The sequence below is a fragment of the Triturus cristatus genome, chromosome 3_1, assembly GCF_964204655.1.
Source record: "Triturus cristatus chromosome 3_1, aTriCri1.1, whole genome shotgun sequence".
NCBI lineage: Eukaryota > Metazoa > Chordata > Amphibia > Caudata > Salamandridae > Triturus > Triturus cristatus.
Window position 1 is genome coordinate 1,005,845,389 of NC_140583.1, and position 17,565 is coordinate 1,005,862,953.

Below are 17,565 nucleotides of genomic sequence, written 5' to 3' on the forward strand. Positions count from 1 at the left end.
ACAGAGTGAAAGAGAAAACAGCTCATATCTGCATTAGCTATCAGAACATCATTCAATACAAACCCCTTTATCCCAGAGTGAAAAATGTCTAAAGAGCAGACTTCATCAAACAGGCCAATACTGATGCTTTGTATTATGCGACATTCAATGAAACCTGTGTGGCATAAATTGTAATATGGCACAAGATATTCGTATTGATCCGTATTACTTCCGGACCAAAAATCTCAAGAGACCCACAACATTTTAAATCTGTACTCCAAGTGTTACCTTCCAATGGCTTATTTTCTCGTTCCTTTCTTTTAGAGTCCAGCTTTTCTTTCTTAAGAACGTCCGCCGACACCAGACCCGATTTTCCCCCTGATAGCATGTGATTTGCCTGGTCATAAAAAATGAAAAACTTAATGAAAAAACCAAAGAAACAAACTTCATGAACATCCAGTGACTGATCCCTTAACTGATTAATAGGTAGAGTTTTTGTCCAGGAGATAAAACAGAAATAGCTTAGGGCTTGTCTTAGAAATTGGCGGATGGGTTACTCCGTCGCAACGGTGACGGATATCCTGTCGACTACAATATAAATCCCATAGGATATAATGGAATTGATATTTCGGTGGACAAGATATCCGGCACCGATGTGGTGGAGTAACCCGCCCGCCAAAATTTTATTTTGGGCCTTAGTATTTTACTGGAGGGTCTTCTTACCACCAAAAGAACTCGCACTCCCTTCCCTTCAGCTGCCAGTCAGACCAGATTGCAAGTTGAAATAACCCCTCCCCACCATGTGACCTTTTCAAGGGCACCTTCTGATCAGACGAGATGTCTGAAACTACAGGTTTGAGAAACCTCTTAGGTCCTTATTCTGAATGGAATAGGAGGTACCAGCTGAATCATGAATTACAACAAATGCATGAAAACCGCACTCCTGGTGATCTCCCAGCTCTCAAACGTTTTACCAGTTAATATCTTATGAACTATCCAGGTGACAACCCATTTGAAAATGAGAAATTACCATGGGATTCGGATGTGGTAACACCAATTGCAACAGTAATTCTCCACTTCTCAGGGGACATTCAGGGTGTGCCCTGGAATACCACAATATTCATGCAGAAGTACCCATGGTGTTGGTAATTCCAGGTATAAGAATATCACAACACTATTGCTAGGTAATCTGGAATGATGGCTTTACAGTTGAGAATAACACACACTTTTGTCAATCCCCATTTAATCTACCATGTATAAATGAAAGTCACGTAACTCGTGCCAGACACCTACCTGAGCAGTATCCCCTCGCTGCCTCGAAGGTGAGCCCTTTGCAGTCGGAGCTCTGCGGGGTGGAGAGAGATCAGAGTCAGAAGAATTTTTCAACGTCCTTCTTGGCGGAGAAAGGTCTGAATCGGATCCATGATGAGTTGCATTGGATCGGCCGCGGTTTCTTGGAGGTGAGAGGTCAGAATCAGAGCCTGGACGGCCAGTACGTCTCTTGAGCCGTGGTGAGTCATTACGCTTCTTGTGTCTTTTGGGAGATGCAGACAGTACTGCAAAGTAAAGAACAGTCATGAGTTTTATGCTTGGCAATCGAACTCAAACGAGTATGGAGACTGCTAGGAAATTAGTGGTAGTGTAAGGAGGCACACAGTCTTCAAACACTTAAGCCTCTTGTACTAATTATCTCACCAAATAAGTGCTTCGAAGTACCCCATTTGATCCATTTTCACACTGCTCACAGTGGGTAAGGAATATGCTACTTACCAGTAGGCATCTGTTCTTGGCCTGTAGAGCTGCATATCCACACACTAGCATAGTAGATTGCCATCTGGTGTTGGGCTCGGATGCTTGCACCTTGTGTTGTCTTGGAAGAAGTCTTTGTAGGCACGAGATAGGTGACTCCTCCCTTGGACGATAGTGTGCATGGGCATCAACTCCATCGTTGGATTGTTTTTCGCCATGTTGGGAAATGATGGAGTTAGTAGAAGAAAAAGATGTCCATGTGTGTATATCTAAGTAAGATAGCGCTAGAACAGATACAGGTCCCGGGGAGGTGGGTGGGCGTGTGTGGTTCTGCAGCTCTACATGCCAAGAACAGATGCCTACTGATAAGTAGCATATTCCGTTCCAGGCATATGAGCTGCAGATCACACACTAGCATAGACTATACAGCAGTATCTCCCCTAGCGGTGGTCACCTGTATCGGTTGCAGTGGTTTGAAATAAAGTTTTAAGGACAGCCTGACCCACAGAAGCTTGTTGCTTTGCTTTTACATCAACACAATAGTGTTTAGTGAAGGTGTGTGTTGTAGACCATGTGGCTGCCTTACAAATGTCCTCTGAGGGAATGTTCCCTAAGAATGCCATGGAAGCCCTTAGTTTGCATGTGGAATGCGATCTAGGGGGAACTGTTAATGTGCGCTTAGCTTTTTGGTAGCATATTTGAATTCATTTAACTATCCATCTAGCAATCCCAGATTTGGAGATGGGGTTACCCTTATGTGGTGGAGAGAAAGCTACAAACAATTGGTTTGTTCTGCGGAAAGATTTAGTTCTGTCAGTGTAGTAAAGAAGGGCTCTTTTAACACCTAAGGTGTGAAGAGCTCTCTAGGCCAAAGAGTCTGGGTTTGGAAAGAACACTGGTAACTCCACAGACTGGTTAAGATGAAAAGGAGTTCTTACTTTTGTAAGGAATTTTGGATTTGTTCTAAGAACCACTTGGTTACGATGTAGTTGTAAGAATGGTTCTTGTATGGTTAAAGCCTGGATTTCACTTACTCTTTTAAGAGATGTGATTGCAATAAGGAAAGCTACTTTCCATGTGAGGAACTGTAGTTGGCATTTATGTAGAGATTCAAATGGGGGTCCCATACCTAGTAAGAACAATGTTTAGATTCCACACCGGAGAGGGTGGTAATCTGGGAGGAATAATTCTTTTAAGTCCTTCCATGAAGGCTTTGATCGCAGGGACTCTAAAAAGTGACAAGTGTTGTCGATTTTGTAAGTAAGCTGCAAGTGCTGCTAGATGCAGACGTATGTACGAGTATGGTAAATTACATCTTTGTAAATGTATTAAGTAGCAAATAATGTTCTGGATGGAGGCATCCAGAGGGTGTTTATCATTGTTAGTGCAGTAAATGGCAAATCTTTTCCATTTAGCAGCATAGCAAGCTCGAGTTGTAGGTCTTCTGGCCTCTTTGATAATGTTCATGCAGTCTGGTGGAAGGTTAAGGTAACCGAACTCTAGGATTTCAGGAGCCAGATCGCCAGATTCAGTTGACCTGGATCTGGATGTCTGATCTCTCAATGGTTCTGGGTTATTAAGGACGGGGAGGGACGTAGTTTTTGTGTGGAACTAGTGAGAGTACCAGTTGTGTCGGGAACCAAGGTTGGAGTGCCTAGGTGGGAGTTACTAAGATTAGTTTGAGAGATTGCTGCCTGAGCTTGCGTACCACTAGTGGAATGAGTGGGAGAGGCGGAAAAGTGTACGCAAATCTGCCTGACCAGTTCATCCATATCGCATTGCCTTTTGACTGCGGGTGCGGAAACCTGGCGGCGAAGGTTGGGCATTTTGCGTTTTCGTGTGTGGCAAACAGATCTATGTATGGTTGGCCCCATTTTTGGAAAAAGGGTAGTAGAACTTGGGGATGTAGTTTCCATTTGTGAATCTGTTGTGTCTGTCGACTTAACAGATCGCCAATCTGATTGTGAACTCCTGGAAGGTGTTCTGCAAGTAGGTATATGTTCTGAGGAATGGCCCATCTCCAAATGTTCTGTGCGAGCTGGGACAGCTGCAGAGAACGTGTGCCTCCTTGTTTTTGTATGTAATACATGGCTGTCATGTTGTCTGTCCGGATGAGGACAGCCTTGTTCTGCACATGCAGTTGGAAGGATTTTAGTGCTAGGAATATTGCTAGTAGTTCTAGGTGATTAATATGGAGCACTTTTTGTTGAGTGGTCCATTTTACCTGAGTTGTGTGTTTGAGGAGATGGGCTCCCCATCCTGTGAGTGATGCGTCTGTTGTCAGCACTATCTGTGGAAGAGGCTCGAGGAACGGCCGCCCTTTGGACAAGTTTGTTATGTTCCACCACTGTAGAGAGCGATGTGTGTGGCTGTCCACCAACACCAGATCTGTAAGTTGTCCCTGAGCCTGGTTCCACTGACGCGCTAGACATTCCTGTAAGGGACGCATTTGAAGTCTTGCATAAGGCACAATGAAGATGCAAGATGCCATCATGCCTATGAATTGCATGAACACTCTGGCTGGAAGAGAGTGTTGGTTTTGAAATTTTGTGATAAGATTTTGTATACTGGCTATCCTGGCTGGCCTGGGATATGCTGGCGCTGTGGAGGTGTTAATTGTCGCTCCTAGATATTGGTGTATATGCGAGGGCTGGAGATGCGACTTGGGGTAGTTGATGGTGAACCCCAAGTTGTGTAACATTTGGATGGTTTGGTGAGTGTGTAGAACACATTGGTCGAATGATTTTGCTTTTATTAGCCAGTCGTCTAGATATGGGAAGACATGAATTTGTTGTCTTCTGAGATGTGCTGCTACTACCGCAAGACATTTTGTGAATACTCTGGTTGCGGTGGTCACACCAAATGGAAGGACTGTGAATTGGTAGTGTTGTCCGTCCACCACAAACCTTAGGTACTTCCTGTGAGCAGGATGTATGGGAATGTGGAAGTAGGCGTCTTTGAGATCAAGGGCCATATGTAGATAGCTAAATACCGGTCGGTAACGGCCGAAAATCGGTAATTTTCCCGTTACCGACCGGTATTTAGCTCTTTCTAATGTAAGAGGCAGGTTTTAAGGATGCGGTATCTTACCGAATCGGTATTTTAAGAAATCGGTAAAATACCGAATCCTTAAATCCTATGTAGGGAGCACTCAAGTGAGTGCAATTTTGGTTTAAGGATTCGTTATTTACTACCAACTACAAGTTGATGGTAAATACCGAATACCTTTTCAAAAGCAATTTTGTGCTTTTTTAAAAGTGCCATGTGGCAGACATACATGCCCTTAGGGCATGTATGTGCGCCACATGTGCATACATGCACGATTCAGGGGTGCAACAGGGTGTCAATGTGACACCCTGCCACCCTTGAATATGCTCCCCCTATTACCGATTCGGTATTTACCGAATCGGTAATAGTGAATGGCTTCCCATTCAGGCCCATAGGAATGAATGGGAAGGTATGCCTTATTACCGAATTAACAAATATTACCGAATCGGTAAAATTTACCGATTTTTTTACCTACATTCTATTTACCGATTCTTAAATACCGAATCGGTAAAATTCGGTATTTAGGAATCGGTAAATAGAAATTACCTACATATGGCCCCTAGTGTGGCAAGGAAATCGCCTTGTTGCAGTAGTGGGAGCACTTGTTGAAGAGTGATCATATGGAAATGATCTGAGTGTATATACAGATTTAGGGGTCTGAGGTCGAGTATTGGTCTCAGAGTCCCGTCCTTTTTGGGGATTAAGAAGTACAGTGAGTAGACCCCTGTTCCTTGATGTTCTAAGGGAACGGGCTCTATTGCGTGCTTTTGAAGCAGTGAGAGAACCTCTTGTTCGAGTAGAGTAAGATGGTCTGCGGATATTTGGTGCTGTTTGGGTGGTATGTGTGGGGGGTAGCTGTAAGTTCCAGGCAGTAACCATACTTGATAATTTGTATTACCCACCTGTCTGTGGTGATGGAATTCCAGACAGGTAGGAACTGTGTTTGTCTGCCCCTGACTGGAGTGGAATGGTCTGGGGGGAGTGGAGGAAAGTCACTGTTTTGTGGCAGGGGAGGTGCGAGTGTTGTCATTACCTCGACCTCTTCTTTTTTGTTGTTCCCTCTGTATCCGCCTCTAAAATATCCTCTACTGGGGGATGTTTGTGTAGTGGCTTTGAATGTAGATGAGGTGTCTGCGCCCATGTTTTTGGAGGCTCCTCTGTAGAAGGAGCGCCAAAAGGAGCCATGTGTTTGTGGAGACTGTAACGCTCCCATGGTGTCCTTTTTCACTTTTTCAAGGGCAGTGTCTACAGCCGGGCCAAATAGCTGATCTTGGTTGAATCTGAGTATGGTAGTCTGGTCCTCCTGCTTAAAGCCTGAAATGCGTAGCCAGGCATGTCGTCCAAGGAGTACACTGGTGTTGATTGATCTAGAGGCAGTGTCTGCTGCGTCAAGTGCACATTTAATTGACGCATTTGAGATTAGCTTGCCCTCTTGGATAAGGTAATTTGCCTGGGTTTTATACTGGTCAGGCAGATGCTGTAATAGATTTTCTAGCTGGTCATGATGTGTCCTGTAATATCGTGCCAGCAGTGCTTGGGTGTTGGCAATACGCCAGTGATTAGCTGCTTGTGCTGCTACCCTTTTGCCAGAAGCTTCTAGTAGTTTGGATTCTTTATCCTGGGGTGGCGCATCCCCGGAGCTTTGGGAGTTGGCACGTTTTCTAGTATTGGAAACGACTAGAGAATCCAAAGGCAACTGTCCTTTGATGCAAGTAGGATCTTCAGGGGCAGGCCTATATTTCTTTTCTATTCTAGGGTTAAGAACCCTGGCACAGACGGGATCTTTAAATACTTCAGGGGCATGCTTAATGACTCCTTTGATCATTAGTAATATTTGCACTGATTTTTGTGATTGTTCAGATGTATCTAAGAGGAAGTCTTCCTCTGGTGCATCGGAGTGCATTGTAACACCATGATAAAGTGGAGCTCTATTTAATAATTGGCCAAACCCAAGGTGATCATCTGGGGGAGATGGTTTTGAGGGATATGGCTGTGGGTCTGGGAGGTCTGTTAGGATAGGGAATGCCCAATCATTTAGTGGTGAGGCATCTGGATCTGTGAACGGGTCATTAGGATCACACCCCCACCCCAGGTCATCATCATCTGGAGGTGGTGTATGTGGTGGAGAAGTTACAGGTAAGGGTGGTGTAGGCAGAGGAGGTGGGTTAGAAGGCAGTGTAGTAGAAGGGGGCATAGGCGATGTTGCAGAGTCCTTCTTGTGTACAGGAACTGGAGCAGATGGTGTGTCCAGTTTTCATTTTTTACATGGCACAGCCGTGACCGGTCCTGTTTTGGGGTTTATATAAATCTTTTTCTGCCTTGGATCGATAGGACCTGGGTGAAAAAGTTCCTGTTCCTCGGTAACGGCTTTCGGTCCCGATTTTCTCGGTTCCGAGCGAGGCTGTGGTTGATCCTTTTGGGTTTTGGCCTTAGGAGGCGTATCAGAGTCCTTAGGCGTTTGTTTCGGTGCCGAGGATGTTGGTTTCGGAGCTGAAGCTGGATCTTTAGGCTTGGGAACTTTCGAAGCCGGCTTCGTTTTCGGGGCCGATTTGGAGGTGGAAGGCGTCGGAGCCGATATCGGAGCCAAGTGTTCTTTTGGCTTTGGTGCCGAAGGTGCCGGCGGGACAATTACATGCGGTTTGCTCGGTCCCGAGCTACCGGAAGGCTTGTCTTTTTTCTTCGGAGCCGAGCCCGGAGGCGGGGCTTCTGAAGGATATTTTCGGTCTCAACTGGGGCCAACAGGCGAAGTCTTGACCACTGCCTTTGGTTTTGGAGGGGTTGGGGCAGGGGCAGTAGTAGTCACACGTTGCCCAGGAGTGATGAGGTCGTCTGAGTCTTCTGCCTCTGAGATGATTTCGAGGTCCTCAGCATCTTCCTCCGGGACATCAGGCCTTCATCAAAGATGTCCTCTGGTTCCGGAGCTGGTCTCTTTGCCATGATGTGTCGTCGAACCCTTCGATCTCAAATAGTCTTCTTCGATCGAAAGGATGCGCAGGCTGGACAGCTGGACTCGTCGTGTTCAGGTGATAGGCACAGGTTGCAGACCTTGTGATGGTCACTGTGCGGAAATTTTGCTCCACACTGGGGGTATTTTTTAAATGGCGTCCTTTCCATGAGCCGTGGGCCTTACGGCGTGGATAGGCCCAGCGGCCCTCGTCGACGTCCGGAATCGAGTCGATGAAGTTGGGTCAAAGATGAAAGTGATTCGATGGTTTTCTGGAAGTTTTGCGCTTCGAAAAAGTTTGAAATTGAGATTTTAAACTGGAGCGGAAAAGTTGCATCCGAACCCAATGGCAGAAAAAAACAATCTAACGATGGAGTTGATGCCCATGCGCACTATCGTCCAAGGGAGGAGTCCCCTATCTCGTGACTACAAAGACTTCTTCCAAGACAACAACAAGGTGCAAGCATCCGAGCCCAACACCAGATGGCGATCTACTATGCTAGTGTGTGATCTGCAACTCATATGCCTCGAACACAACGTTTACCCTGAAACTTTTTAAACGCAGGGAATCACAACACAGTCGTTACAACGACCGTGTTGTGATTCCGCATACCATTACTCCGCAAGTCGGAACAACGACTTGCGGAAGGGAGGGGGGAGGTGTTGGATTTAAAATCCAACACCTTCCCTAGTATCCGCACAGACTGGAGTTGGAATAGTAAATTATACTATTCCAGCATCCAGCGCCCCCCCTCCGCAAGTCGTTGTTCCGACTTGCGGAGTAATGGTATGCGGAATCACAACGCGGTCGTTGCAACAACCGCGTTGTGATTCCCTGCGGGATAAAAGGCTGCGGAATAACGTCATACATTCCTCACAGTGTGCCTCTGAACACTTATACCATATTTTAGAACAGCACCTTCAGCTTGTCAAAGGCTCCAATGATTCAGACAGAAAACTATGCTCTTGTTTAACATCAGTCTATTTTGATTTCGGACTGCTAACTTTGTAAAGAAATAAAAATGCCCTTCCTCTATTGATATACTGTAATAAGTCCGTGCATTTCTGAATTGAGATCCATATCAACAAAACAACTACACCTCTCACTAGAATATACCTATACAAAACTATTTTGTTTATTTTTACTAAAGCACAGCTAATAACAAGCTGTATTGGTGCTGTATCAGTGACTATTATCCAATTTTCAGCCTAATTTATATATTGGCAGTAAGCACAATCCTTTGCAAATGCGGCGGAGTAGCCTCATCGCCGACATAATGGTTTGCCTACCAAATTTATATGCAGGCAGACCATAGTTTGGCAATGGAAGGACTACTACGTCTCCACATTGGCCAACCTTCTCTGATGGCCTGAAGGAGTAAGAGCCGTTAGAGGAATGACTATATGTCCGCCCACCCACTTAAGATAGATGTATTGTTTACTGCCTGTCCCATCAAACACGCTGGCTGTAAGGGGCAGTAAAAAACCTAAACATGTCCCTTTCACTATGGGAGATGGCTCACATGGTTAGGGGGGCATGTTTTTTTTTTTTTTTTAAATAACCCACTTGAGGTTTTGTTTTTGAAAATAAAAAGGTTTTTAAACTTTACCATATGGCTCCGTCATGCTTGACGGAGCCGTACAGCAAAGTTCCAATACATTCACAGAAGCCACCTTAATGGCGGCTTCTGTGAAAAGTAGAAAGGTATGTCGGTTTCTAAATTTGGCAGGCCTTTACTCATTCAGGGCAATAGAGTAATTTACTCTGTCATCCTGACAGAGTACAATCTGTCTGCTAAATAGTGAATGAGACCCATAGTTTGCTAGATGTGTTATAAAAAACACTTAGAGAACAAAGTAATCAGTTTCACTGAAGTTTGTGTTTAAAATCTCCTATACCATTTTAAATGCTCCAGCTTACATAATAAGAAAAAAACTACTTCTCCCTCAGTTACAACAAACATACCACAAATAGCCTAAACAGCCAAACTAATTATTCATTAACAAATTCTTCAAAAGAAAAATAAGAAATGCACACTTTATTTAAAGATGTTCATTTCCAACTACCTGTGCAAAAGAAGTCGGTCGTTTAAGACACATTCCTCACTCAAAAAACCTGAAAGAAAGCTTGAGGATAGCATCAACATGTTTTATAATTTCTTCATATTACTTTGTACTATTCGTGTTAGGTCTTTGAACAGTAAACCTTTTTACTTCAAAAAAAGAACTTGCAAACAGCAAAGGTGGTTCTCGCAAGCATGGATAACCTCAGTGAAATAATGAAGGTCAACGAATAACAAATAAGTAAATATATAGGGGATAAAGTACACCATGTAAAACATTATAAGGTTTTTGCAAGTCACCGAAGGGTTCCGTGACCTTCTAGAGGAATAACTAAGCCTGGGCGGAACTCCTCGAGGTGACAAAAAAAACCTCTGCTGCGCTATGCGGAGTTCCGCGAGGGGAGGAGTGCATTAGGGTCATGCCGTTCACGGGGATTTTGAGCTCCGGTGTTTGTCCTGCGCTGTAAAATCATCGCGAACAGAACCATGTGCAGCGCAAGAAGGGCACAGATCCCTTTCTGCTGCTCGAGTAGATTTTCTACTCTAGTGGCAGCTTTCTCAATCGAAAACAGGTTTCTCAATGAGATTAATTTTCTCACGCTCGCCAACTAGACCTTGGTCGTCCCAACAAGTGGCACCTTCTCACCACAAGGTTGGTAAGAACGGAGCCCCCTTGTTTTAGGTCCTGATGAATGCCACGGACCCATCTGGGCCAAATGGCAGAAACATGTTGACCGCACTCACTACGGTGAGGGGACAATAAATTCCCCCATTCACCGTCCACCCCCTTTTTAATACCATATAGCTACCTGCCACATTAAAAATTAATTGGGTAACTATAATGGTTTTTAAACTTTACTCACTTTTCATGGGCCCCCACTTAGTTTAGAAGTGCATCCCTGTTGTCAGGTTAATGCCCGTCCACCAAAGCGAGTTTCTAGAGGGCGAGGACTGCCGAAGAGGAAACATGACACCTGGTGGAGTGTGAGGCCAGTCCTTCACTTTTCGTGAGATGTCCGCACTCGCAACTTAGTCTTAAAGCACCTTCGGTCACTATACTGGGAGCGGCCTATTTGTGTGGAACATAATGTAAGTAATGTAAGTCAGGTTAAACAGTGCTGTGGATCAGATTGTGGTCAAACATGCAGAGATCCTAAATTTCCTACAATGATTTTAGCATGGAAAAATACGTTGCCATAAATATCTCGTTGTCTGACGGTCTCTTTTTCTTTTTAGAAAAATAATTTCTTGTTTTCCTTGTTTAAACTGCAGCCGTCATTATTAAGCTCTGTGACCTGCTGTTCGCCGAGGCTGCTGGGAGCTGGTACTGTAACATCAGAACTCAACTGCAATAACTTATTCCAGTTGAACAGCTATATCATTTGTTTTTACTACAGGTGAATATAAACATCATAAGATGACTGTAATAAGGAAATCAGAGACAGGCTTTTATAAAGGGATAACTGACTTCTACACATATGTTTATATGTTATGTTAATATTTTATTAAGCGCAAAACAGCTGCCCCAGCAACGAGGCGTCCCGGCGCTAAACCATAACAGATACCTGAGGGGAGGGGAGGGAGGGAAAGGGACTGCAGAAAAATTAAGTCAGGGAAAACAGAAGAGTTTTAATTGCCTTACGAAAGGCCAACAAGTTGGTCATAGAGCGAATGTGGGGTGGTAAGGAATTCCAAAGCTTCGCCCCCAAAACTTTGAAAGAGCGGCCACCCATTCTGCTGAGCCTTGTGCGAGGGACAACCACCAGGTGTTGTCCTAGGGAGCGTAAGGCGCGCTGGGGGGTGTAAGGTACCAGGAGAGGGCGTAGGAGTCCCGGACAGTCAGATCTAAGAATTTTAAAGGCAGTGGTGAGAGCCTTGAATTGAACTCGGGCTTCAACACGCAGCCAGTGTAGCTTCTTGATGGTGTTTCTGGCAGAGCATCTGCGAGGGAGGCCTACCACAGCCCTGGCTGCTGAATTTTGTACCCGTTGTAGCCGAGCCATCTCTGCTTTGTTGATGCCTAAGAATAGGACATTGACATAATCCAGTCGAGCCAAGATGATAGATTGTACTATCAGTTGGCGCGTACTGGGGTCAAAAAAAACAAGTATCGGATGAAGGCTCCGCAGCAGGCCCACACAGGTAGCAGCCACTTTCTTGGTGTGGGACTGGAAATTGAGGGAGGAGTCCATCCAGACACCAAGATTTTTCACCACATTTTTGGGGGAAGGAATGGGGCCAAGTAGGGACGGCCACCAGTGTTCACTCCAGTAACAGGGATTTTTTCCCAGGAGCAGCACCTCTGTTTTCCAGTGTTCAGCTGTAGGTAGTTGTGTGTCATCCACTGCGCGACTGCCGCTAAGCCATTCTTAAATTTCGCAGCTGAGATTGAGGGGCCTTCAGTTAGAGAGATGACCAGCTGCGTGTCGTCAGCGTACGACACTAGCGTGAGGTCCCACTCTTTTGCCACTTCAGCGAGAGGGACTCCTTGCTCTATGGAGTGAGGCTGAGAGACAAATGGGGGGGCTGAGACCCGGAAGGATCTATCCTTCAGGAAAGACCGAAACCACTCAAGGGCCAGATCACTGATCCCTATAGCCTCGAGACGTTTTAGTAAAAGAGTGTGGGAGACCGTATCAAAGGCCGCGCTGAGGTAAAGTAAAATCAGCGCAGCACTTTGACCGGCGTCCAGAATGTTCCGGAGGTGTTCAATGGTAGTCAGCAGGGCGGACTCAGTACTGAATCCTGGCCTGAAGCCATTCTGTGAGGGGTCCAGGATTAGATTTTGAGCCATATAGTTGGACAGTACTTTGTTCGCATGGGCTTCTGCCAATTTCGAAGCCCATGGAAGCAGCGAAATTGGTCTAAAATTTTCTGGCTTTGAGGGGTCTAGCGTGGGCTTTTTGATAATCGGGGAGACCCATGCCTGCTTCCAGCATGTAGGAACCACCGCCGAGGAGAAGGAGAGGTTGAGTAGGGTGGCCAGGGGGGGGGAGGAAGAAATCCAGGGATTCTAGGAATTTGGCTGGTCTCATAGGATCTGTAGGAGAGCCAGACTTAACCTGTGTGCATAGCTTGGCTAGATCGTCATGGGTTATATTAGGTATAAGTGGCAAACTGGGGTTGTTGGGCGAGAATTTACGAGGGTTGGGGAGTTCCAAAAGATCCTGTGGAAAGGCGTTGTAGATTTTCCTCACTTTTTCTATAAAGAAAGTAGCGAGGTCGTCACATTGTTGTGAGGAGGTAATGCATGGAGCTGGGTTAGAGTTGTTTTGGAGTTTTTGTACTAGCTTAAAGATGGTTTTGGAGGGGTTTGCACTTAAGCTGATTTCCTTAGCATAAAAGGATGCACGGGTGGTACGTACCGCCTTGTGGTACGACCTTAACTTTGACATGTAGAGGGCTTTATCCGTATCCTTATACTCTTTCCTCCAACAGCGTTCAGCTCTTTTGCAGTCTTTCCGTATGGTTTTTAGATTCTCATTGTACCATGGGTTAGAAGGGGTGCTACGGGTTTTGGTCCATTTTGCTGGGATTAGGGTGACAAGTCCTGAGGTGATCCACTCATGGAAAGCAGCATAGGCTGTATTTATATCTCTGTTCTCAGAGTTAAAGTGGAAGTCGCCTAGATTATTAGTGAGATCAATAGATGAAAGTTTGTGCCAAGGCCTCTTATAGCAAGAACTGGAAGTGTTTTTCGTGAGCGGGTCTCTGACCATCAAGGAGAATCTAATAAGGAAATGGTCGGTCCAGCCCATGGGTTTGGGGCGGTCAGCCGTGGCCTCTAAGAGGTTGGAGAAGACAGGGTCTAATAAGTGCCCAGCAGAATGAGTGGGGGTGTGGATAAGTGGGTTTAGCTGAAGGGCAGTAAGGTCCGCCCGTAGGTTCTTGATGGTTGGATCAGACATGGAGTCGAAGTGGAGATTGAGGTCTCCCAGAATGGTGAAGTTGGGGGAAGACACCACTAGAGTGTGAGCTACGTCTAGAAGTTCTTCAATGAACCTAGGGGTAGAGCCGGGGGGACGGTAGATATAGAGTCCAGAGAGGGTAAACTGCGGACTGGTGGAGATCTTAAACCGTGCGCTTTCGCAACCCCAGATAACTTCCTTTGTGAAGGAGCAGTTATATGTAGTTCGGTAGATGACAGCTATCCCACCACCCCTAGAGTCTCTATTTATGGTTTTCATAGAGAAGCCCTCGGGCAGCGAGAGGTTCTGGATGCTGCTTTGTTCATCATGGAGCCAAGTTTCGCATAGAAACATAATATCTGGGCTTTCGTCTGTTATAAGGGTGAACACTTCAGCGTGGTGTTTCACAAGGGATCTGACATAAAGTTCGAGAACTGTGAGGGAAGAGTACTTAGGCGCAGTAGTTCTATGCCTAGCTAGACCAGGTGTAGGTGTCGAGAATCTACAGGACTTGCAATACAGACCTGATTGGCCGAGACAGCCTCCAAGCTTGTCGCATCTTGCGGCAGGGTTGAGTGCGATAAGAGGCTCCCTATCGTACTGTGTTCTATGATGAATGATTTGTGCAGGGGGACTGGCGAGAGGCGATGGTCTGGCGATGACGGGCGCAGACGGGCTTGCCTTAGGCGCGCCTTCGGCGCGCAAACAGCGCTCCCGCTGCGCTCGTCCGCTGCGCTTCCTCCAAATGCACATACTTTATAGGAGGGAAGGGGTGGGAGGGGGGCGTGGCCTCGAGGGGGCGTGGTCTCCGTAGCTGATGTCGTCAGCTGTTTTCAGGCAAGTGTCTCGCGTCTGCGCTATGCTCCGCAGCGCGAAAGGCTTTAGTTTTAAAAATACAGATAACGTGACACAAGTGACTTTTAAAAACAGAACAGTAAGTACAAGAAAAGTGACAGCAATCCCGGCTTCCGCCTCAGGAGTAACGGTATGGGGAGGACGCTAGTATTCAGCGCCTCTTTATACCGTGGGAGGGGGCGTGGCCTCAAGGGGGCGTGGCCTCCGTAGCTGAGGTCGTCGAAAGGCTTTAGTTTTAAAAATACAGATAACGTGACACTCAAGTGATTTTTAAAAACAGAACAGTAAGTACAAGAAAAATGACAGCAATCCCGGCTTCCGCCTCAGGAGTAACGGTATCAGATGATGGATCCAAATACAAAGTGAGATCATTTACAAACATAAAAAGAAACAAACTACAAAAAAAATGATGAATCAGTGGTGCAATTAAAGTTTCAGAGAAATGCATGCAGTGTATCTAAGACTTAGCACTTGGGTGTCCAGATAGCTGAAGCAGTGTGAAGATAAACTAAGCGTTTTATTTGTATCCTTAGTATTCGAATAAATACAAGCAAGATGGCAAGTGGCAAGGCACCTACCAGTAAGTGTAGAGGTGAACGTTGAAGACTAGACTGTAAGGCATGTCTGTTTTCTTTTTTAACCAAGAACACATCACGAGTCAAATAAAAAAAGTAAATCCAAAAAAAATGTAAAAATATAGATAGAGAAATATAATCTATGTAAGATACAAAAAATAAATTGAAATGTAACATCTATTATACATAAATATTTAATTATTTACGTGATAAAGTATGGAGTGAATAAACTAAACTGGACATGAGTGTCAATGAATTCAAATGTGTAAAGTTAGGGCCCGATATAAATCTTGGTTTATGGGTTACTCCATCACAACGGTGACAGATGTTCCGTCTGACAAAATATAAATCCTATTATATCGGAGGGGATTTATATTTTGGTGGACGGGATATCTGTCACCATTGTGACAGAGTAACCTGTCCGCCGAGATCTAATTCGGGACCTTGGTGTTTTAGAAGTTCTCTAATGGACATTGAGTAAACAAACAATATTCCACTGCTCCCGAGGGTGTTCCGATGCCTAAAAAGTATTAGAAAGGAGAAAGCAAGCTTGCCTCTCAGGACACACCTCAAGTGGGTGGCATGTTTATTTGTTTCTTGCATGCAGAAGACATGTCGGAGCTCGAGCCATGTCATTTGTTTCTGGGAAGAGAAAGATCTGGAGAGCTGCGATGAGACAGGGGGTCGTGGCTCTTCAAAAGTCTGTGTTTTTTTTGTTTTTGTTAACAAACTTAGAACTATCAGCAGAGGCCTGCTTACCTTTCCTCTGTGGCGACAGGTTTGCTGAAGAATGTTGCCCTTTCCTGGGTGGCGACAGGTCAGGAGAGTCATGGCGGCCTTTCCTCGATAAGAAGAGGTCAGGAGAAGCCTGCCGCCCCCTCCTTGGAGGTGACGAGTCTGAAGAGTCATGACGATCTTTTCTCGGTGGTGATAGGTCTGGAGAAGAAGGTCGCCCTTTCTTGGATGGTGCTTGATCAGGAGAGTCATGACGGCCTTTTTTGTGTTTTGGTAGGTTTTGAGAAGTCTCCCGCCCTCTCCTAGGTGGAGAGGGATCTGGTGAGTCATGGCGCCCTTTCCTTGTTGTTGATTGGTTGGCATGGTTATGGTACCTGCTTCTAGTTGGCGATTGGTCGGAAGAGTCATGGAACCCTTTTCTGGGGGGTGATTGGTCTGAAGAGTCATGGCGCTTTTTTCTGGGTGGCGATTGGTCTACAGAGTCATGGAAACCTTTTCTTGGTGGTGATTGATCGGGAGAGTAGTGGCGCCCTTTTCTGGGTGGTGACTGGTCTGGAGAATCAAGGTGCCCTTTTCTGGGTGGTGATTCGTCTGGAGAGTCATGGCGCCTTTTCCTGGGTGGTGAAAGTTCTGCTGAATCATGGCGTTCCCTAATGGGAGAAGATGATTCCGGAGAATCGAGACAGTGCTCTTCTGCTGTGCGGGAAGGAGAGGAATCTGGGGAATCATGGCGGATTCTTCGCGGTGGTGAGAGTTTGGCTGAATGATCAGCTCCCTCAGTTTCCTTTGACTTTGATATGGGTTCTGAGCTGAAAGACAGACAAGATAAACAGTTTCACAATCTAGAACTACATGAATAGAGGTGCTACAATCTGTGGTCAATAATTTTTAAACAAATTTGCATTATATTTTCATTAACTCTTCCTTCTGTGTACACCTGTTTACATTACTTTTCTGCTATATTTAATTTCTTTTTATCAAAAACATCAACTATTTGTTAACTGCTGCTAAATTTCTGACTAAATAACTTACAACTGCTTTAGTTTGGTTACTGTTGCAGCCTTTTTGCACTGATGCCATACCCTAAACTTGGTTGAAAAGCTGGATTAAGGAAGTGGGAATCCTGTTCTACACACGTTACCCTGACCAGCAGAGCTGGTAAGTGGAAATATTGAAATTGGATGGGCAAGGACCATATTCAGAACATTATTCAAAAACAAAGGTGGTCCTAGTTGTGCTACCATACCAAGTCAAATAAGTCACTGGATTTTCACTGCACCCAGAACAAGCAGACTTACGATGTGCCACTTCTGCACTATTTCTACCAAGTGGACTGTTCCCCACGGTGGCACTTTAAATCCCTAAACAAGCATCAACTTCTAGATGGCAGCAACCTATAAAGAGAATTACCAAGCTTCTCAGAAATATGGCAGAACCTTCGACTTTGAGGAAGTTGCATTCCATGAGGAAAACAGATCTGGAGGAAGCACATTTTGTGGTGACAGCTAAATAATCAGGAACCGCAAGCCCCTTTTCTTCATTGATAAAAGCATAATACAGGTTGGCTAAAGTGGGATCAAAGTTAATCACACAAAACAAGAGTGCAGATTGGCAAAATGTTCCGACACGGCCGATGGTGGGCAAGGATTTTATACATTTTCACTATCTACCACTGTCTACTTACCTTGGAATGCAGTGTTACAAGGACA

General features: G+C 45.3%; 1 protein-coding gene across 2 annotated transcripts in view; it reads right to left on the bottom strand.

Moving 5' to 3' along the window:
- Positions 1–17,565, bottom strand: part of BUD13 (BUD13 spliceosome associated protein) — a 136,811-nt gene that overhangs the window by 42,561 nt on the left and 76,685 nt on the right. For both annotated transcript variants that reach the window (XM_085645720.1, XM_085645721.1), the window contains 3 exons: positions 15,881–16,665; positions 1,273–1,535; positions 268–376 (listed from right to left, as the gene is read on the bottom strand). In XM_085645720.1, the coding sequence (XP_085501846.1) occupies positions 268–376; positions 1,273–1,535; positions 15,881–16,665 (1,157 nt within the window). The remainder of the gene's footprint in view (positions 1–267; positions 377–1,272; positions 1,536–15,880; positions 16,666–17,565) is intronic.